Raw genomic sequence first — 24,599 nt, 5'->3', positions numbered from 1 at the left:
ACCTTGTCCTAAATCGACAAAGTGTTGTGGTTTTGGTGGAAAAAGAAACAAAGAGGAGGTTGGGATTCCTGAGATCTGGCCATTAACTTTCTGATTGATCAGTGGTAAGTCCTTTAAGTTACCGGGCCTTCGTTTTCTCATCTGTCAAATACAGGGTTTGGATCAGATATTTATCTACGAACTCCTTTAAATCAATAACCGTCTTACAGTTTCACTAATAAAAGAAAATTGAAAACCTATAATAAGAGAAAGAAAGATGTTGGAAATTGAAGCACAACTCACAGTTCACAAAAGCAGTAAAATTATTACATAAAATGTAGATTTCACAGAAGGGGAAGGTGGACAACAAAGACTGAAGATTCTCAGCAGCTTTATGAGGACATGAAATTTGAATTGAGCATTGAAAAACAGGATTTGAATAGACTTACATGAGGGAGTATTCCAAGTGAGTGAGGAAGAATGAGCAAATGAAAGAAGAGCCAACAAAGGAAACAAATAAGCAATTAAAGAGACAGGGACTCTGTGCACTAACTGCTAAAAGACTGAATGTATGTGTTTCCCCCAGATTCATATGTTGAATCCTAATCCCCAATGTGATGGTATTGGGAGATGGGACTGTGAGGAGTTAGTTAGGTCATAAAGGAAGAGAACTAATGAATTGGATTTGTGCCCTTATAAAAGAGACCCCCACCGAGTAACATTGCCCCTTCCGCTATGTGAGGACACTGCAAGAAGATGGCTGGCTCTGAACTAGAAAGGAGGCTTGCACTAGACACTGAATCTGCCAACCTTGATTGTGGACTTCCCAGCCTTGGGAACTATGAGAAATGTTTGCTGTTTAAGCCACACAGTGTATGGTATTCTGTTAGAGCAGCCCAAACTCACTAAGACACTAATCAGACATGTTTGATTTGACTTGAAGAATATTTTAATAATCAGAAAATTTCACATAGAAATTCTTATTTTCAGCTCCTCTTATAAGAGGAAGATCTAGCAACATTGGCCCATAAATCCCTTATATGGCAAAAACTGGTGAGGTTGACTTTTTACAGAATGACTGCTTTCTCCAATCTACCTCATTCTCTAGAACTCTAGTGTTTCCCTGTGCTGAACAGCTTTACGCATTCATGTGATTTGTCTAGGCTTGCAGGTAGTAATTTGTTGAGCGTGCAACCACTGGAGTCATATAAGCCAAATTGGAGTACGTGAGAACAGAAAATAAGGGAAGAGACTGGGGTTAAATGCATCGATTTTATGAAACCTTAGTTAAAGACTTTTGAAATAAACATGGGAAATTATGTAGAGTATATATAAAATAAGGTATCCCCAAATCTCAAAGTTTTTATATTCCCTGATCATACACATAAAATGAATTTCCTATCAAAGAATAAAACAATCATCTTTGCTTTATTCAATAAACTACGCCCCTGTAGCCACATCATTTGATTCAACATAAGAATAAAGCTGATGATGGAATTGACTTAAAAAAATTTTTAAAAGGCTGATTATCTCACTGCACAGAGTTTGTGCCTAAGTAGATTATATGACTTGCTAAACCCTGTGTGGCTCAGAATCTTCCTCAACTGTTTTCATAAGGGAGGCTTAATATTAAAAATAATAATAATAATAATAATAATCATTTTCCAATTTCAGTTCTGGGAATAACAACGTAATTTAATTTGTATTAACTTCCCTGAGGTGACAATCATAAGTTCTGGATAAAATATAAAAACCAACTATTTAAAGGCACTGGAGAGCAACCAAAAGCAGGCAAACTGAAGAGAGTTAAACTCTTGAAAGAAAAAGAACGCAACTGTGTGATGTAAACATTTATGTCACTTCTCTTGAGGCCACATTCCAGTCTTCCCAGATTCAGAATGACTAATACTCAAGCAAAAACCTTCAGGAGTATTGCTTTAGGTGTCACAGGATGAAGCCTGCGGCTTCCAGAGTGGCTAGAAATTAATAGAGGAAACCCCATAAAGCAGGACACCATAAAGGAAAAAGCCTGAAAATCTGTATATAATGCCCCTGCAATCCTTGGATGACATATGAATTGAATACAGGTAGAACAGACTCTAAAGAGCAGCTGGAAGGCTGAAGTGCTGAGCAGAAATGTAAGCTGTATGACAACTGCAGGAAAGAGTTTGGAATTTGCATACTGCTAGGTCTGAGGAGGTTGGCCAAGCTCTTAGCTGGCTATCAGAATCCAAAAGACACATCTTAAGGGTAAAGACTATGTTCCAGAACTAAGGAATTTTCCCTAAGACTAAGGGTAAACTGAAACAGGCCCTCCTAATAAAGTAAAACCAAACCTCCACAGCAGTCAAATTGCTGGTACTCACAAAAGTCAAAACTCTTCACAGGAAGTTACCAGAATCTAGAGTCTCTACAATGTCCTTACATGTCATGTAAGGTGTATAATACTAAGAAGAGTTTGATATGATAAAGACACATACTGTAATACCTTAAACAACCACTAAATGATATAAAATAAAATAGAACTATGACGGAAAAGGTCAATAGTTGATATAAAATTGAATAGTAAAACATATTCCATTAACCCAAAATAAGGCAAACAAAGAGGAATAGTGGGGGAGGGAAAGATGGAAACAAATAGAAAAATTGGAAGCTCTAAATCCAGTCATATCAATTTTTACATTAAATTTAAATGAATAAAAGATTCCAATTAAAAGGAAAATAATGTCAAACTAGACTTTTTTGAAAAAAGACCTAATCATATGTTATCTATAAGAGATATATGAGTATTTTAAGTTTAAAAACACAGATATGGTGAAAGTAAAAGAGTATGAAAAGTTAAAATTATGTATCATGAAAAAGGTAAGCACTAAAAGAAAGTATGGAAATATTAACATTAGACCATGTAGATTTTCAGACAAGGGAGATTAAAAGAATTAAAGAGGGATATTTCATAATATTGAAAGGGTCAATTTCGTAGGAAACAAAATCACAAACGTATGTGTACTTAATAGGAGAGATTCAATAAACTGACAGAAAGAAAACGTGATATAGTAAAATCTCCAATTATAGGTGGAGATTTTTACACCCCTCTCTCAATAATAGATAGCAGTAGAACAAATATTTTAGAAAATTATTAAAGTCAGAGATTTTAATTATTCTATCAACCACTTTGAGTTAATTTGACATTTATAGAACACTACACACAACTATAGAATGCATACTATTTTCAAGTGCACCTGGAGCATTTACTAATATGGACAATGAAAAAGTATCACTATATTTTTAAAAATTGAAATTTTACAAAGTACGACCTCTAATAACAATGGAATTAAATTTGATGTGGATCAAAATGAAAGCTATAAATCCTCCATATGTTTGAAAATTACAAAGTATACTTACACATAACCATGATTCAAAGAAATTACAGGTACAATAAGAAAATATTTTGCACTCAGTTAAAATGAAAATACATCTTAAAGCAGAGTTTAGAGACCAATTTGTAGCTTTGAAGATATACCTTAGAAAAGAATAGCAATTTTAAAATTAATGCTCCGAGTTTCTATCATAAAAAGCTAAAAAAAAAAAAAAAAGAAAGAAAAGAAAAAGAAAAGAAAGAAAGAAAAGGAGGCAAAGTATTCCAAAAGTAAACAGAAGGAAGAAAAACAAAGAAACAAACAAAACAACTATGAGATAGTGACATCAAATGGTTAGTCACAGTAAGTAGTTTGAAGGATAAAAGCAAGGCTGGAGTACAATTTACACTTCAAGTTGAGGATGGCAAACATACTGCAGATCATGGGGCTGACAAGACCACCTGGGGAGCTGAAATCTGCAGAAATATCATGTTGTGAAAGTGCAAGACTTTCTAGACGTATAAATAGTCCTAGACATATAAATAGCTCTAGACATATAAATAGCTCTAGACATATAAATAGTTCCTCCACTGTGTAAAGAACTTTGACCACTTTTCTAAATCCTGATAGACTGGTCAAAATACAAGATATGAAATGTTGTGGTTTGTTTGCAAATCACTCTTTACCTGTTTGTTGTATAGAAACAAGAATTTCATTTCTGAAATAAATTTACTCAGTGTATCCCATTAAAATGTTTCCTTCAAAGAACATGACATTCTTTCCACTGTTTCTAGGGCTCTTGCAAGAATACATCAGTGTAATAAGTGGTCTGAACACCTTTTACCTGCTTACAGTGGAACAAAAAAGAAAAATATCTGCCTTCTGTTGCACTATGCGACACTGGAGAAAAATGCTGAAGAAGCACTTGAGCTAAAAATAAATCATAATCTAAAGTGTGAAACTCTTTGAAAACAAAATATTGGCACCTCATCTATTAATTAGCTTCTGTTTATAAAGGAATTGCAAGAGAAAAGTACAATGTAAATACTAATTAGTCTTATTATAATTAATCGTTATACTTCTTTATCCTTGTGCTAATGTTATATAATCCCTAAGAGGGAATTATGATGACATTTTAAGTATAATGAAGGATAAAAACTTTTGAATGCCTACATTACAAAGTTATAGGATAATTTTTCATGAGACAAATTTATTGCAGGCAGGTATAGCTTTAGGACAAAGGCAGCACAGGTGATCATTTTAACAGTTCTCATGGTAGATGTAATTTAAGGAAAGAAAGGCCTTCCAAACCCCAAATCGCCCCACATGATTTGGCTAGATTCCTGGAATTTCCCCCATTAAAAATTCATTTTGTGGGGTCAATAGCTTTGGGGCCTTGCAGGGACCTCCATGAAATTTTCAGTAACTGTAAAAAAAAAAATAACCCGTAAGACATTGTAAACTAACATCTCAAAAACCACTGGTTGAAACGAGCAACATATACAAGAGATGATTGTGGAAAACAAGCACCATCAGAGGTGGGAAAGAGCTCTACCTTATTTAACCAATTTGCTTAGGTCTATCTGTATTGAGAATATTGTAGGGAAATAAACTTTTGTTTACCATGTTTCCCCGAAAATGAGACCTAGTCGGACAATCAGCTCTGATGTGTCTTTTGGAGCAAAAATTAATATAAGACCTGGTATTATATTATATTATATTATATTCCTGATCTTACATTATAGTAAAATAAGACCGAGTCTTATATTAATTTTTGCTCCAAAAGACGCATTAGAGCTGATTGTCAGGCTAGGTCTTATTTTTAGTGAAACACAGTAGTTTAGTTTTGTTTTTAATAGAGTTGTATTAAATTATTTTACAGCTAGTAGAATACTCTGAAAGAGTATTCTAAAAAAAAGTATAAAAGTATAAAAACGTGTTAATATAAAATGAACTGGAGAATTGAAACGGAAAATTTCAAATTTTCAAAATGGAAAATTTCCTTTATATTGCTTGAGATGTTGTGATCACAGGAAAAAAGATGACTACCACAGATATGTATGATGTTATTATCATTGTTGGGATGGCAGATATCATAAGTATAAAAACAAATATTTGTTAGGACATAATTTTTTTTCAAAATCCTGTTTGTGGGTATGTATATGTTTTGTTTTTGCTATAAACTTTCTATGGAGTGTGTGTGTATGATTTTTAAACAAACACATGCAAATATCTACATTTTATAAAGCAAAATAACTAAACTAAAGACCAACTTCAAGAGCATTTTAGACTTTAAATTTAAAAATATCTGTATAGTTTCATAGATACTTTTCTAGTTTTGATTATTCCAATCTCATTGAATAAATTGATCAAATGTTGCCCTCATCAGGCCAGAAATGGTTCACCAGTGAGTTTCTTCTGTGGCCTGGGGCTGAAACTCTGGCCAAATAACAGTTGTAGATGCACATTGAAATTCAATCAGTGATTGGGAAGGACAGGTCCCAACAAAGGAATTTTCAACACGTTTAGTATAAACCTAGATCATCTACATCTTGAAAAGGATATATAAGCAATAGGAGAAATGTCAGTTTAATTCAGTCTTTGTGTTCAGACTGTTCTCTTTAAAGGGTAAATTGGTTCTATTTCTCCTCTGGTTAAAATGTCAAAAAAGAAAAAAAAAAAACTCCCAATGATTTCCTTTTATACGGAAATGGAAGTGGAATTTCTTATCTGGAGTTATAGCTCCATTCTGTGACTTCACCTCCTCCCACTCTCCCCTCACTCACTATTCTGCAGCCACACTGATCACCTTTTTTAGTTACCACACAGGGTGAATCTTTTCCTTCACCTGGGCCTTGCGAACACTGTTTCCTCTGCTTACACTCTTTTGCAAGGCAGGTACATTCTCCTGCAGCAGGTCTGCTCCAAAAGTCACTCCCTCAAAGAAATAATTCCTGGCTATCGAAAATGGAATCCTCCAGTTGTTTTCAATTTCACTCATGGGAATTAAAATAATCTGTAATTACCTCATAGGCTTGTTGATTGATCCATCCTCCATTTTAGATTATAAACTATATGAAGGTGGGCGGCATATTCATGTGATTCATCACTCTGTCTCTAGCACTTAGCAAGGTGCCTTGCCTACAGTAAAAATTTCAGCTATGTTTAGCTGCCCACTATTCTTACCAAGGCTTTACAAAAGCTGCTTTGACAGCTAGACTGTCCTGTCTCAAGCATCCATTTGTTTTCTTCTTTTTTGAATCAGGTGGAAACAGAAGTAGTGATAATTTTTTTAGAAATCTTTGAAGGTAAAGACTACAGAACTGTCTCATAGATTGAGCACAGAATGTGAGTGAAATGGAGACAAAGATGATTTCAAGGTCTTAGTTAATAGAAAGATGAATTTTTCCATTTCCTAAGAAAATAATGGAATGGGCAGGTTGGATCAGAGACGGATACGATAAGTTTGGGATGTGTTAAACTTGAGGTGTTGTCAGATCATCTAAATGAAAACAAACTGTAGGTGGTTGTACACCTGAGTACAGAATTCAAGGGAAAAATTAGGCTCATAAGGGACCAACAGACCAACATAAATGTGTATCATTGTGAACCTCACTAACTTAAATTAATTGAATGATTTATAATCACTTTTCATCCAGATGCTTCAACTATGTGCACCCAGAGCCTAGTTTACTCAGTTTGCCTACACTGAAATTCTGTGGGACAAATCTGGCCAAGATCTTTGTTCTTCACAATACCATTCTTCTAGCCCTTCAATTCAAAACTACAGAGCAGGCCTTACATTTTGCTGCTGAAGGCTCAGCAAATGTTCTCATTCACTTTATCTTCTACTTTAAAAACAATCTGTGTGGTTGTCAAATGGCTGAGCATTGAAAGGAGCTATGTGACTGTTTTTACAGGAAAATGATTCCTTTGAGTCTTCCGTATCCAAGGAACTGACCCTTAAAATTGTTTAAGAACATGGGATACTTGAGCCTTTATATGTGTCTATTTTTCCTTTCTTCTTCCTGTTTGTTTATAAGTCATGCAATATATTCCTGGAAATATCTTGGCAGTTTATAAGCCTGAATCAAGCAGGCAATTTATAAGTATGAAACAGGATGCGTTGTGCAGCCAAAAATAAAAATAGCTATTTGTCTATCTTTACATATAATAGTCATTTTAGATTGACATTTTAATTAACTGTTGTAGTTTTTATACTCATTTTCATCTTATAATGTGGACATTTTACTACCCTCTATCAAAATTCCCCTTTGAGATGTAGAGCTATAGAAGATCAATCAGAACAACAACAAAAAAATGGAGAACCCATTTTAACATAGCTGCTTGAGCAGGAGAAAGTGGTTTCTTATAAGTTTAAAATACTGGGCTTTCAACAAGAGATGCTGATACTGGTATGGGGAGAGCATAGCTGTAGCATAAAAGATAACACAAAAATTCCTTCATAGATTTAACTACGTATTTATTTTTATACAAGGATTCCTAAAAATTTTAGCTCAAGAAAGTTAACAAAATTTCAGTTGATTCCTATCCATGTGCTCTTTGAAAAGAGTTTATTTCAACCATTATAGTGTTGCAACATCTCTATAAAAACCATGGGAGTTTTTCAAATTTGGAACCACATTGCGAGTGAGGAAATCTTGGGTTCTCATCCTACGTCTGCTGTCTTGTTCCTTATCTCCTAAGTGACCTTGTGAAATCTTAACTTCCTCAAATACAAGAAGGGCACTGGACCAAATGACTTCTATGGCTCATCCATGGGAATGGCTCTTGAAGCTGGTGATAGTTTTGGCTAGTTGGCCTCCTCACTGCTGGAAGGGAACTCCCCAACTCCTAGCCAAGGACAAGACCTTGCAGTGATCATGATGGTTAGGGGACAAGAGGAAGCAAAGCGCCATGATATACTAGCCTGAATCATTCACACTGGCCATAGCTGGAAGAAAAAATAGGTCTGTAGTACCCCTGATGTCCCTAACAAGTATATGTCTACCAGAATTCAAGCAGAGGGAAGGGAATGGTAATGAGGGAAAAAAGAATGAGAGGTGGAGCAACGTGTTTGGGTACAACACTGCTGCCTACTTGCATGCCCAAATCAGACCTGTACACCTAATTCCTTAAATTCCCTTATCATTAAAACATAGAGAGTGTTTATTGTTCTGGACTTCTTTCATTCTCAGTGACTCCCTAATAGTAGTAACTGTTTTCTTCCAAGACAGTGCTAACCATAGTTATCTTTTCTAGTCCCAGTTATACAAGAAGACTAAAAGTTTACTTTCTGTTTCACCTTACAGATTCCGGTTAGTGTTAAATTGACTTTATTTTTTTCACCAACCTTAATTGTGGTGGTTGTGGTGGTTGTTTCTACGTGTGTGTGTGTGTGTGTGTGTGTGTGTGTGTGTGTGTGTGTGTGTGTGTGAAAGGCAGTATTCCCTCATATTAGGTCTAGTTATTTTTAAAATATTCTCGAATAATGTATTTAATGGTCAATTTTACCCCTCTTTATCTTAGTCCCCAGTAAAATCTAAAAGCAAGTGAACTGAAAAAACAGTATCAGAGGTGGATGTCCACATGCAGAGAGAAAATATGGCAATTATCCCACTATTGTAACTCACTGAGACAGCCAAATGGGATCATTCATGTCCTAAAGGGAATTTCAGGGGTCTGAATTACCCACTTTGGCTGTCAACATCAATCAAATTAACTGCGCTCCTGTCCGATTCTCACTCATTCAATAACATATAGTCACAATTAAAGGTGAAAGATATGGCTCTCTGACAGTGAGGCTTGCTCAGCAACAAAGCATATGAACACTGAGTAATTTCCTGGTGATTGGAAACCCCATTGAGTCATGGCTGGATTCGATGTATCCCTGACCATGGGAAGGAAAGAGAGAAAATGCCTTCTTAAGAATTCCCTTTGTGCTTCCATTTATTTCAGTATATTCTTTCCTAAATATATACTGTTTTATGTATACATCTTTCTAAAAAGCAATTGTATTTTTTTCTTTTCTATCTCCCAGCCAAATTACCACTACTTTGGGCCTATCACTTTATCATACTCTCCAACATCTCTGAACTAAAGACAACAAAACTCTGAAATACAGGGCTGAAGTGACTGCTTACTAAGCCAGCAGTGGGAAAATTTACAGTAATACTACTCGCAGGTCTTATCTGGACTTGTATAATATCAGGATATTCTGGATATTCTGGCATCCAGAACTTAAAGATTTTCATAACATCAGCATCAATAGAAAGGTATATGAAATTGAACAAGAGAGGGGAAAAGGGAGCTTGTGAATTATTTTATGCATATTTTTCCTTTTATAGGCATGCACTAGTCACAACCTCTTCCTGCTTGATCTCAGTATGCTTAATGTGTGGTTGATTCTTTGACCAGCTGTGTTTAGAACTCTGTGCAACAACAGTGCTATGTGATGACTGAGGACTAGGATAGATGTAGAGATGTTGGAAGGTTTTCCAAAATGAAGCAGAGGGTCTTGCTGGTAGATTTAGGGAGCCCAGGCTTGTTCAGTTGTTGTTGCTGCTTCTGCTGCCACTTCCACGTCTCCCCTGCCTCCCCCACCTTCACTGCCACTGCTGCAGTACACTGATATGCTGAAAAGAAACCTAGAAAGTCTTCGGTCTGGTTCGTCCAACTAATACTTAACTAAAATTTCTCAGAAGTCAGTATACAAATATTAACAGAGAGGGGTTGGCCCAGGTTCTCAGAGTAGGGTAAAGTGCCTGGCCTAAGCCCGTGGGCTCTGTCACTTCTCCCAGCCAGATATGGTACTGTCAGGGAAGTTATCTGACTTTCAAGTGGAGTTCATTGCTGATTGTCGTTTATCCTATGTTTTATCAAGGGACAGAAGGTGAGCATTGAAGGAGTAAGAACCACAGGAATTGAGGATGAGTATGTCAATTTTTTTTAATACTTGGTCTTAAGAAGGACTCCTGAAAAATCACTGCTGGCTGCATTACATGCTATTTATAGCCCAGCAAGAAAAGAAGCTACTGAAATCATTATGTGGGACTCTTTTTGTTGTTGTTATGATTCATGTATCACAAGCTCTCCTTGCTTGATATCACTATGCTAATGGGTGGTTGATTTATCAGCCAGCTGTGCTTAGACTTCTGTTTGACAATATTGGTTTGCTTATATACATTGTTTAGTAAAATTACAATGCTAAAGATAGGCTTTTTCCTTTGAATAGTTTTATCTAGGAAAAAAAATACAGAAGAGACCACTTGACATTCGTTCTAGCTTGACAAGACCCAGGTTAGTGAACTGTTGTGAACAGCCAAGAATGTAGTGACATATCACTTTAGATATGATGGATGCTTAGCAATTACTGATCTTATATTGCAGTGACAGAGTTGGCATTGAAAGTGGAAGCTGTGGAGAATGATAAATGGGTATGACAATTTATTAAAAATATAAGGCATGATTAGTGTTGGATGTCAATGCATCATTTTAAGGTGGAAGATTAAACAAACAACAACAAAAACGATGAAAAGGGAATTCAGAATGTGAAAATTAAAGTTTGGGAAGAAAGACGTATCTGCAGCACGCACCAAATTGACCAACAAATGCCTAAATTCTAGAAATGTAGCAGCAATATAGTTTAGAGATAATGAAGACATACATGAAGACATGAAGATGTGTCACACAATTTGCATACATTCCCAGTACCATCTCTCATTCTCCCGATTAGTATCTTCCATCACACCCTCCTTCTGGTCATTGCTATTCTCCACTGGACTCCATATTGTATAATACTGAGAGTTGGTGTAAAGGACATTTAAACCTGCTCTGAGCATCTCTGATTTCACGGCAGTCCTTGGCATGAACATTTTCACAGTCTGGTTAACTTGTTGGGATGAGTTTTACTTTCTCAAATGAAAATGGAGGACGTGAAGTATGGGGTTCTAAAAGTCATGAGGAGAAATTAATCTCGTAAGTGCAGATCTCTGTGAGTTGTTGGACAAACTGTAGAAGACACTATTCCATTGCTAATGATATCAGTATATCATTAACAAATCATATCTTTAAAACAAAAATAGAAAAGATTAATAAATTTTTTAAAGTCCTGTAGGCCTGTGAAATAGCCAGAAAGGCCATTGAGTTTTGCTTCTAAGTGACAATCTACCTTTATAATTTCTTGGTATTTTGATACATGCAAATGTTTTATTAGAGAATAGACATTCATTTCTGTTGTGTGTACATAAACACACATATGATTATATACAACATAACATATTACTACCCTTCCTGTTCAATGGATCTTGTCTATGAACTTGGAAAGCTTCATGCACTGGTTTGGCACTTTTTCTCCCATTAAGCAAATACTGCAAAGTCCTTGGAAGTATGCTTCATATATAAACAACTCTTTGCAATTGTTTTGTCAGCTGCATTTAATTTTTTTGTGCAGTGAGAAGAAGGTGCTGATCAGAAATACTCAAAGAGGGAGATTCTATCACTATCTGGGTAGACTATTTAGGGAAGTCTCCCTTATCTTTCCTTGAAATTGAAATAAACATTTGCGTACACCTAAAAAAATGTAAACAAATTATTATGTTACATTTTACAGTTATCACAACCTTCCATAAATTTTTCTCAAGTTGTTATAAATCCTCCTGGATTTTCTCCTACCTCTCCAGCTGTACTGAAGGTTTGGTTTCTTGTTTGTTTTGCTATCATTCACCTGTATCCAGATATTTAATATTGGCATTCCTTAAAATTCTGCCCTAGGCCTGCCTCTCACATCACTTGGTGTCTTTTCCTGAGGCACAGCTGCCCGTACGTAGGACTTCAATCACCACCTCATTCGATGACTCAGCCCAAACTTCTTCCCTGATCACAGAACGGTGCAACTCATTGCCCACTTGACATCTCCATTTAAAGAACTCAAAAGTACCACTGCAAATTCAACATGTCCAAAAATGAACCCATGATCTTCTCCACACCTTTCTCTTCTCCATCATTCCTTGTCTGAGTGAACGGCACTGCTATTGGACTAGTTGTTCACCCTGGAAAACACATTTTCCTCTCCTCATTCTCTCATATTTAATCATCACCAAATCCTGTTGCATTTCTTCCAAATATTATGTAAATCCATCTGCCTTCTTTTCGTTTCTATTGCCACCAGCCTTACTTACTACATTCAGTAGAATCCTATGTACTTTCTGTACACAACAAAAGCAACAATGGCAACAGTGAAAATGATTATGATATACTACTAATAATATAATGATTGTATTGATTAGTCATATGCCAATATGTTTATTGTATTACATTTATAATCGTTCTATTACATATTTATTTATATAATAATATGAATAATTTTTGTGCTCACTCTGCACCAGGTACTGAAATAAGCACTTTTAATTGACTGCCTTATTAATTTCTCATAACCACACAATAAGAAATGTGCTATCATCACCTCATTTTATAGACAAAGACATTTTGGTTTACAGAAGTAAAGTGACTTGCCCAAGGTCACTTAGCTAATAGTACTTCACACCTATGATCATATCATACCTTAAACACATGCACATACGAACACAAACACCCTTCTTATGTCCACTCTTTACTCTTCCACATAAAAGTCATTCAGTACCTTCTTGTGACTTCTAAATTAAAGTTGAAAACCCCAACCACCTCTACAACTTCATCCCCTTGCATCTTAAACGCTCCATGATCCCTTTCACCACGTGAGCTTTGCACATCTTGTGCCCCTCTGCTTAGCACACTTGAACCCCCCTCTCAACTTCATGTCTTCATAATACCATGTACCTCTCCTTAGGACACTTATTATTTATACACTATGTAGCACTCTTTCGTAGTACTTATCATTATAGAGATTTAACACACGTACGTGTGACTTTTACATGTATTTGTGTGATCTTAATATACATCTATCTCCTACACTGGATTGTAAGTTATATTGGGAAGGAACTGTAACTATTTTTTATTCACTATTTTATCTGAGACATTTTCTTTCATAGTACCTCACCTATATTAGGCACTCAATCAATAATTATGGCATAAATGAATAAATAAATAAATAATAGAAAACTGGGTGCAACGTTCCAAATGACTTTATGGTACAAAACCAATATGCTAGAGACACCAGTAATAGTTCTGGACAAAAAAAAAACATCAATCATACTTTTGAGCAGCGTTTACTTGTCTTTGTATTACATTTTCAGTGACTAGCACAACGCCTGCACAGGAATGTTTAGTTAATGCTTACTGAAGGAATAGACCTATTAGGACTTCTGTTTCCTGCCTGCCATTTAATTCCACGGCAAGAGACCTCCTGGGATAAATCTCCTGGGTTAGTTGGGGAGCAACATTTGCTCTGACAGGAGCACAGAAAGCATCTGTTCTGAATACTAAGGTTTTCAAAGTATTCATATGTCTTATCAAGTACTTGGTCCTATCAGGGAGACATTTAGAGATGGGGAAAGATTAATCCCTTTAACTGATTGACTTCATATTCTCAGAGACCCTAGGAAATAGGGAGGCTACACTAATTCGATTGATGGCACATCCGATTTTACATCTTAGTTAAGCAGATAATACATGTTTGCCCACCACTAGAAAGATGTTTACTCACAAGCTGATCATTGACCTTTTCTTTGAAAGAGCAAAGTGCACATGCAAAACAAAACACAAAAGAAAAACATAGAGTTTGGTTTTGTTTTCTGTTGTACAACTTCTGTCTCCCATAGTGCTTTCATTTTTATTCTAGTTGATTTGTAATTAGCACATAGTATGTTTTTATATCTAACCCAGTTCAGTTTAATACCTATGCAATTTTTAAGATTCTGCATCCAACCATGTCACTGAATGGAGAACTCCTAGATTTGATGATTGTATTGAAGCTGGACACTTGTCTTAAAAGCATAAAACCACTTAAAACCACTGCATTAAAAGTGGCAGCGAAAGGTATGGCCCCATAGATAACACCTAGAATGCAAGGCTCCAAAGGAAAGGCAGGAAAGGATAGGAGACAATAGAAGACAGATAGAGACTGACTTATCTCTAAGGCAAGACTTCAGGTAAACTGAGTCATGTATTGAGAATGAATGTATGAAGCACTGTTCTGTCACTGACAATTGGATTTCACTTCCAATACCACTTCAATCTCTAGAAGTTTTAACACTTTAGATGATTGATTTCAGGTAATGATCTAACCAATTTTTTAAAATTCAAAGAATTCTTTGAAACTCCTTTTTTAAATACCTCTCTCTATATATGTATATTATATATATGTAGTTATTTATAATATATAATAAAATATTATATATATTTTCCTTCCATTAGCTTTAGCCAAAATCATACTAACTCTGTGGAAAGTGCCTTTCCTTGACATAGATTTCCTAATATTAACTAGAGATGCAAGGCCCAGAAAAAATGTCCCTCCATCAAAATCAAGTCCTGAAAACCAAGAGACAGAAATTGGAAAAAAAAATAATAATAATAATAATAACAAGCTTTTTCTTATGACCTGAAGATAAGTTTTTACACTTGATCTTAGCCAAAAGGCCGAGAAGCGATGAAGATAAGTTTTTAACAATTGCTCAAGGCTTGGACATCAGCTGAAGTTCCCATGAGGGAAAAAAGCAGCATGGCAGAGTGAGGAGTCAGAATGCATTTATTTATGTTCAAATTCCCACAACGGTTATGACTCCTTGAGCAAATTACTTAATTTCTTCATATCCACATCTATAAAATGGAGATTTTTTATAGACATATAAAATCTATAAAATGGATGAAATGATCTTATCTACATCTAAGGGTAGTGCTTAGCACAGTACCTTGTTTATAAAATGCACTCATGTGTGGTGACAAACAGAACTGATCAGCTGTGACATGGGAGACTCATCTTGAGTTGCCGGGTAACTTGCTGCTAGCACAGGGGTCTATAGAATATATGATTTGATGGAGTCTCTCCCAAACCCAACTTGCCAAGGAGCCCAATGACCTCCTTTTAAGAGCGCTTCACAAGAGCACTTCCTGGCATTTTGAGCAGCTGGCATTTTTAGCATCCCCTATCCATCTGATGCCCAACTTCTGATGGGTTGGCAACTGAGCCCAAAATGTTCATTTCTTCCTTAAGAAGATCATTTTCATACATTATTTCATCCTTAAGAAGGCCATTTTCACACTTACATTACACATGGCAGCAGGCAGGCAGGCAGGCAGGGTCTCTTCCCTCAAAACATAAACCCAGTGAATGTCCAATTGCTTCCCCTGACTCCAGCACAACTCTCAATGCGATGATGAGAAATGGGCACCGTATGCCTTTTTTTTGCTAACTATTGTATTGCTCTCTCCAATAAAGCCAGTTCTTTATTCTTTCTCATGGGACATTGCGGTATTTACTTTTCCCCACCTTTTCACCATTCAGTAGATGCTATCTACTTCTGGTTCTACTAGTTGGGAGTTAGCTCCTTGTATAAAGGAAGCTGCAGAGGACACCCAGTAGCCTTAGGTGCGACCACCCTGTTTATGAAGTCAGCAGTGTAAAATGTCCCACCTAAATGACAAATGATCTCAGTCTATTCTTGCTAGTTTCACCTGGAATCTCTCCCAGATGTTGATCTTATGAATGAAGTCTTCCAACATAAAAGTCTGAGCAGACTAAATATGATCTGAGATAAATTTTAAATTAATCTTTTCCTAGTCTCTTTACATATATGCAAATAATTAGTTGTGTTTTCTCTTTTTTTTAAGCAATTCAAGGCATTAGCTTTGAAAATACACTTACAAGAAACCTCAGAATCTACACAACCAAAACATATCTTCAGAGTTCTGAATTGTCAGCCTTAAGGTAAATTTAAGATAGTTTTATTGACAAAGAGAGAAAAGGAAAATATTATGGTTTGAAGTAGAAGTATTAAGTGCCTGGATTTTTGGCTGCAGCATTTATGATACAGTAAAGAACCATGATGATTTTTTTAATTTTTAAAAAATGCTGAGGGGCCAAAGGGGCATGCTTCTAATAGCGTGTTCCACTAATTTAAGCAAAATGAAACAACAACAAAAATTCAATATATTGAAGCAAAATAATAAATTTTCTCTTGAAAAATTTTGTAAAAGAAAGAAGTCAAATCTGCAAGTCATTCAGAGAAAAATGTATGTTTATAAACAAATAAAAGACAGAATCACTGCTTTCAAATAATTTTATAGGCTAGAAACACAAGTGAGGAAAAACGTTTTTGGAAAAAATTATAGGTCATGAGACATAGCAAATGTTTCATCACTAAGAAAGCCCTCCCCACCCCTGAAAAAAAGGAAGCTTCCATTTTCTTATTACTAGTAAATTTTCAGGTCTTCACACTGAAATAAGTATGCTTTAGTGTCCCAAGGAAATAAAGAAACATATCTTCAATTTTCTGTCCTCCTACCTCTTAAATGTGCGACCTCTTTTATAGCAGTCCTTAAATGTTGGCCTTCTTGCTGTCTTTCACATTGCTATTTGTTGAAAACACAAAGATAGAGATTTCTAGAACTATTTGATGAGGGATTAGTGGTGTGACCCTATGCATGAAGACCTTTAAGAGGTCAAAAAGAATCGAGCCTACAACGGGCTTTAAATGAAATGTCTTTGTGTATTACCTGTGGAACTTCAACATGCTTAGATGTTCATTAATTGCATTAATTCTAGTTGGTGGACCTGGAAGTGGGAGGGGGTAGAGAACTAACAAAGGGAGCTAGCAATGGGACTGTTGCTTAGATGGTGAATCAAGCAAATGGAAAAATTAAGCTTTCCTACAGTTAATGTTTAGTGAGCCAGTGACATTTTTTCAATGCATAATTTAGATTTAAATTTATCGACAACTTTTCAAAAAGCAGAAATATCCTATACCCTTAATAGACAATAGAAGGTGTTCATTCAGGCCCAATCTAGCCATTGTCTTGATGTCATTGAGCTACAGCCCTACTCCACTCACCTCTGTTGTACCCAGGGGTTAGGTTGGCACAAACTGGAGCTGGAAATATGCACAACTCCAGGGTACTCTGTTCACATGCACTACAGCATGAATGGTGCAATGTGAAAGTCACCTCAGGGACGATGCCTCATTGAGGTGTTTCTGCCAGAGGGATGCCCACTGTGGCTTTCTCATTCAAGCCAGGGACTCGAAGTTTAATTGCTAGGACCTAGAATGAGTTGTGAGAAAATGGATAAGGAGATAACATTTGCTCAAAGATCAGTGATGAATCATTGTCCTTTATGTAATGAACTATAGGCTCTGATGAAAAGCTTAATTTACTAATCTTTCAAAGCCTATAGGACTCTTTGAGTCTTAAACCCACCCTCTCTCCTCTGTTTTGCATATTCGCTTCCCTTCTCCTGTGTCTATCTCTCCATTTATACCTTTCATTTTCATATGTCTCCCCCTTCATTTATTTCTTCTCCCTTTCCTTTTGGTCTCTTTCATCTTTTTTTCTGCTTATAACTTTAATATTCTATTCTGCTATTTTAAGTATTACCAATATGTCTGCTTTTCTCGCTCTTTGTCTTTCTTTCCTTTCTGTGTCCCAGCAAGCACCATTCATCTCCATCTGTCTTTTCAACATCTATTTACCCTTTCGCTTGCTATTTCTTTAATCTCCTTTTGTCGACATCCAATTTATTCTTTTTTTTACTAGTTTCATTCTTACTATCTCTTCCTTTAACTGACGATGATGAGAAACCAAAGTACGTGTTCCTCTCTTTGTGGTCCAAGATTGATTTTTTTCTTCCATGTCTGTTGTCCTTTAGAATACACAGAAGACATTTGGTAATTCTAAAGTAAATTCTCAATACCTATTTAAAGCTGGCAGTTTCGTTGTACCTTGATCGTATTGCAATTTTATAAATATGCATGATATATGCTGATATATGCTTATTTTAAATTTTTATGTATGTACCTGAGATTACTAAATATAAGCTGTGTGATACTTAATCTCATATTTATATATCATCCTCATAGATATTAGAATTCTTTTAAAAATGTTTAAATATATGTCAAAACTCTTCTTAAGCTTGTGTATATTTTTCTGTTGACTGTGCACAAAAAGAAAACCTGCTTCCCAGTCTTGTTCCACCCAATTATTACGCCTACAATAATGTCTGCTTTTGGAAAGCAACAGTCCCATGACTTTGGAAATGAAATAATGATTTAGAAAAATGCTAAGGAAAAGTGTTTCCCAAATGATTTAGCATCTTGTTTAAGAAATTAGAAAATGAACCACTTAACAGATCAAAGGATAGAAGTAGTAACAGATTCATAGACATAAGAATGAAAGTACACGAGTTAGAATCCAAAATCTGGTTCATTGGAAAAAAAAATATATAAAATAAACAAAACACTAAATAAACTAATGAAGGAGAACATAAGAGATAAAACACAGCATACAAAATAAGAATTGGCTAAATGGAAGATAAGCACAGAAAACAGAGAGAATGAAAGGAATCTTTAGACACTACTTTGTTCAGTCATGGCCAAGTAAATTCTAAAAATGGGATGGAATTAATAATATTCAAAGAAAGCATAATTTGCTAAAATTGACATGAGAAGAAAGAGAAAGTTTTAAAGAGATTAATAATCAGGATTCACACTCCAGATAATTTTATGGCAGGGGCCTCAAACAATAAGAACTGAATCTAGCTTTACCTGAGCATTATGGGTGAATGTCAGCCTTGCCAATAGCCATATAAAATAGAAAAAAATGACAAAACAACTACCCTTGGAAGAAACATAAGATACTGATGGTTTAAGAGGGAATCCTACCAAAGTTTGAAACAGTAGATAATTCCAAAGTACTGAAATTATTTTAGAACATAGAAAAATAAAATAAATGGGAATTTAGTTTTTAATAAAGACAGCATTTAATTTTTTTTTTAAATGTTGAAAGGAGATAGGTGATAATAAATATAGTTGGGACAGTTGAGTAGCCTTCTGGAGAACACCTCACACCACACACTAAAAAGGCTACTTTTTGTGATAGTCTGTAATAGCAGACAATCTAAACCAACCAAATACCAACCAATAGGAAACTGGTTAAATAAATTGTAGTACATCCTTACTAAGGAAAACATCATAACTGATTAAAAAATAAGAAGAAAATTATCTATACCGACATAGAAATATCTCTAAGAAATGAAGTTAAGTGAAAAACCCAACAGATATGTTTAGTATGCTTTCATGTAAATATGGAGAAAAAATGTAAAATGTACTTATAATTTCTTAAATTCATATTTTATAGACCTCGGAAAAATTCACAAGCAATTAATTATAGGGAGAGATGGGGATAAAATAAGCAAATGAAGGTCAGTAAGAGGAAGGAGGCTTTTAGACTATTAAAACATCGATTAATATAATAATTCCTATGATAGATATGAGGAAACAGTTCTGCGAAAGGAGTAATTACTGATGATAGACTGTCTAAGCGGTGGAGGAGCAAAGATTTGAATTAAAAAAGAGAAACTGAGTTAAATAATGTGACATAATTATATATAATTTCTATGACTTTCAAATGTAATGTGTTAGAATAATAGGATGATTTGGAATAATGCTTTACCTTACAGTAAAATGCAGAACTCTTTTCTTCATGGAATCCTGCTTTTTATTCAGATATTTCATTTGATCCTGTTTTAGCAATGGTTTTTTCAAAGGAAGACTACTGGCATAAGTGGAGGGGAAGAATAATTTGGAAAGCGTGCTGGCAATTCTCCATCCTATAAATTTGGAGAAAACTTCGTCCCCTACAGTTGATGAAACTTTTGTACTGTAACTAGTAAACGGATCCGTTGGGTCATTTAACTCAGCCTGTTGAAAGAAAAGAAAAAGGAACCAGTTAAATAGAATTAAATGTAAGAGAAATTGATGTATTATAAAATAAAAAATAAAATATAAGTTTATTTTCTTTGACTAATGTTGCATTCTTCCTGTCAAATAAAAATAATATTTATAAGGAAAAAAATGTAGTTTCCCAAAAGATTTTTTAAAAGCATAAAAATTTTCAAGGAAATAAGCAATTAAGCAAGATGAAATTTTGAAATTAAAACTTTGAAAATTACATGACATAATTTCTATTTTAAATTTGTGCACTTCCCACACAAGAATTCCATAAGTATTTATAATATGTACTTAATAAGAAATTAAGCAGTTGAAGAAATGTAGATGCTTTATTAAATAAGTATTTCATTGCTTTGTATAATCTAAATTTGTATTGAAGTCAACAGAAAATTTCTATACAACAAAATTTGTGTTAAGTAAAAAACAAAAAGGGCTTTGTATTTAGCTTACATTGAAGCTGTTCTAGGATTGAGATTTAGATTAAATTGAACATGTTCTAGTCTCAAAAAAATAAAATAAAATAAAATAAAACAAACACAAAAATACCACAATGTTAATGCAATCTTTACTCAGGAAAGAGTTATTTTCTGTATTTTCCTATTTATGTTCAATAATTTCCACAACTGATTTTTAATTACAGCTTCTTTTGAAATGGCTGAAGGCATATTTTCCTTGGCTGGAATCAGTAATAATAAATGAAGATGTAAATTTCAAATGTCACGTGTTATACTTTTTTAAATGTTCACAATAGATTTATATTAGGAACTCTGTCTCATAAATAAATTGGATGCTGTCTCCTTTCATTTAAGTTTTTACATTTTTTGTTCAATATTATCCATCTTCACGCAGCTCATTATCAGTCACTCAGGATTCATTTGATATGCCTATTGATCCTAAAGTAAAACAAGGAGTGGAAAATGGTTTTCTGCATATGAACATCTAAGTTAACCTCTTTAAGGATTCCAATATCAGACTTGGCTCAATGAAATTACTGTTTAAAGACTGACTATTATATTATTTATACAAAATTATAGTGGGAAAAAAATGAAAATAATCTCATGTTAGAGATTGGAAAAAGAAATAAAAGGTTAAAGCAATGAGGCAAATAGCAAAAGACAGGCTAAGTAAGTATGGTTACTGTGAAAACCATAGAGGATGGGAACAAGTAACATACAAAAAAAAAAAAAAACATAAAAAGAATAAGGTGAAAATTATCCAAGTAGGTAAGCACCAAAAAATGAAATGAAGACTCAAAATAGCCTTAAAATGCTAGAAAATTAATATTGAAATTTATAAAGAGAACCCCATTTTTACTGTTTCAGAAAAAGAACTTGATTAGTATTCCTCATTGAAATATATGTTTAAAATATCTTTGATTTCATTATCTCTGGATGTTGGAATCAGTATACAATTATGTTTATAGTATCCCCAGTTGTATATCTTGCTTATTAACCCGGTGGAAATCATGGAAAGAACATTCAATTTGAAACAACAAATTAAACTGTGTCTAGGACACTTCATAGCTGTTGTGATTTTGAGGATACTATTTAACTTCTGAAAGTCTGCAGGTACATCTGTAAAATGGTAATCACAATATCTGGGTTGTTTATTCTGTTTAGCTTCCATGGTTTAATTTTTCATCAGAAAAGCTGCTTCAAAATTAATAACAATATATAGCATTACACAAACATATTACTGTGAGCATCTCCCTTACTAAGAGAGAGACAAATGAATAAATGTGTGAGTAAACGAATGGATCAACAAAACTAATGTCTTCTCATGACACAATTTCCGATGAAATACGTTGTTTCCAGCATAGCATTGCCCTGCAGTATAGAATCTTGATGCTATTTTCCTCATGTCTTATTTGGCTCCTCCTTGCTTTCTTCCCTCCCAGACTGGACATGTTGTAGATCCAGAAGCCAGCTCTCTCAAGAAGCAAAATGAAGGCATCCCCACCTTTCACAATAGTTCCCTGGTTGAAGACCCAAGTAATGTGTTCCCCATTGATGTCCAAGGGATTCAACTTAGGAAAATGTCGTTTCAAATTTTGGTCAAATGCATCATTGCCTGGCCTATAAAAGGTTTTCTGTTTGTTTGTCTTCCTGCAGAGAGTAGCCAGAAAATAATATGGGCTTTGCATTAGAAAAATCTGAAGTCAGGTCTGGCTTTTCTACTTACTAGTTAAAAATGTAAACTTGGGAAATTTAATTAACCTCTCTCCAGGTTAATTAAATGTTTTGTGCTTAGTTTAGTTCCATCTTGTTTTTCTTTTATGATATGGAGATAATAACTTTCAGGACTTTGTGGGGTGGACTTAGAAGACAAAGGACGGTCTCTCTGACAGTGAGCTCAGCAGATGTCAGTTCCTTTCAGAGCTTCCCTAAGACAGAGCACAGCGTTCCAGCCTTCACAACTATGCCAACCACCAACCCAGAGAAGCCTTGCTCCAACCGCTGCTATACTGAAAACAATTGTGTGTTGTCGCTTTTATATCAGCAAATGTACAAATTGGATCTTAATTATACTTAATTATACTTCCATAGGCATCTTTTTTTAAAGTCTTACTTTTTCTCGTAAAGCCATTATTCTAATGTTACAATTCAGTGGTTTAAATGCCAACCATGCATAAATATAAGTTGATACTTCTTAGAAGTAGATGTACACAAAATATTAATGACCACTCCCTAATTCCAAATTCATAAATTTACTACTCTTTAGCCGGACAATGAACATTACCTTAAACTCCATCTTTTGTTAAACTTTAATTAAAGTTTATTGGAGTGACCATGGTTAGTAAAATTACATAGGTTTCAAGTGTACAATTCTGTAATACATCGTCTATATATCGTATTGTGTGTTCATCACCCAGAGTCAGTTCTTCCATCACCATATATTTGACCCCCCTTACCCTCATCTCCCACTCCCCACCCCCCTTACCCTCTGGTAACCACTAAACTATTATCTGTGTCTATGAGTTTTTGCTTCTTGATTTGTAAAACTCCATCTTTAAATGTTATTTATACATATATACTTTCATCATAGGTCCCTATGTTTTAGATGTGCTCATATAGGCTTTAAAATTCAGGATTTTCCTTATTATGTTGTTGAAATTGGACATCTTTATTAAGAAACAAATGACAATTTTTGAATATCTATGCTAATTTTACTGATTTAGTACTGAAATTAATAAAGTGGTATTCTTGAAGAATATAGCTCTCTCACAATATTCTAACCATATGCAGAGGTTTGTCTTTATATTGGGCATAAAGAAGGTAAAAAACCACCATTAATGTATGTTGTCAGGAAGAAGTTAAGTCAACACAAGGGGAAATTCCCCCAAGGAATTATGATGTAGTGGCAATACAAAAGAAAAGAACAGCCTCTCCAGAGTTCTGAATTTTCCATCACTAGTTAGGGAAATGCAACAAACACACCATAATTTAAGCTAACTCACACTACCCTTGACATGAGAGAATAAGAGAAAGAAAAAGGATGTTAAGCCATGGCAGCACAGTTTGCAGCAAATCCTATTTTCCTCTTCTGCTGTCTCACATTTTTGTCTCCACCTATCCTTAAGTAATCTTAGAGCTGGGAATATTTAACTTGTATGTGGAAAAAATGATATTATTTTCTTTAAACCTCAAAATTTAAATGTAAGTGACTCATTGTTGGTCTCAAAAGACCACTGGCTAGAGGAGTTATAAAATCTCACAAAGGAGGACAGCATGCGCAGCTCCTTGCTACTAAACTGTGGTCCTTAGACCATTATTGTCATTTCCTCCTAGGAGCATGTGATAAATACAGAATCTAATGTCACACTCCAATATACACATTAAAGTTTAAGGAAGACTGATGCAGTAGATTAAGAAAAGGACTAGTTGGGATGTCCCATTTTCCGATTTACTAGTTGTGAGGTCTTGTGTAAGTTACTTAACCTCTCTCAGCATGTTCCCTTATTCCTAAAATGGATTGATAATAATACTCTCTTTTACAGGGTTATTGTAAAGATGAAGCACAAAAATTGAACGTCTTTTTCCAGCACAGTGTCTGCCACGCAAATAATTTTTCAATAAATGTTAGTTCCTTGTTTATATTTAATTTTGGAGAGAGCACGGCATAGTGGAGATAGCAAGCCTTTGGGTTAAACTCACTCGTGGGTGCATACATCATCAGTCACTTACTTTAATCCTGGTTAGACTCAGATCTCCCCTTTGTATGGGTGATGATGGTGGTGGGAGAGGTATGGGGTTTAGATGTGCTAATATATGTAAGATACTTAGCATAGTGCCTGACACATTGTAAAAGCTCTGTAAATATTTTTGTTCTCTTAAAACAATGTATCTGTTACGTTGGGATACTATTGATACGTATTTAAAAGGACCAT

General features: G+C 34.9%; 1 protein-coding gene across 1 annotated transcript in view; it reads right to left on the bottom strand.

The window, feature by feature from the left end:
* Window positions 1-24,599, bottom strand: part of TMEM232 (transmembrane protein 232) — a gene marked incomplete at its 5' end in the record, with an annotated part of 164,313 nt that overhangs the window by 66,745 nt on the left and 72,969 nt on the right. The window contains one exon of the mRNA XM_081053836.1: window positions 19,935-20,182. Coding sequence (XP_080909962.1) covers window positions 19,935-20,182 — 248 coding nt within the window. The remainder of the gene's footprint in view (window positions 1-19,934; window positions 20,183-24,599) is intronic.

This window comes from Rhinolophus hipposideros (genome assembly GCF_964194185.1).
Source record: "Rhinolophus hipposideros genome assembly, chromosome: 7".
NCBI classification, from domain to species: domain Eukaryota; kingdom Metazoa; phylum Chordata; class Mammalia; order Chiroptera; family Rhinolophidae; genus Rhinolophus; species Rhinolophus hipposideros.
The sequence above is the reverse complement of the archived record's forward strand: the minus strand, read 5'-3'. Positions and strand labels throughout refer to the sequence as shown.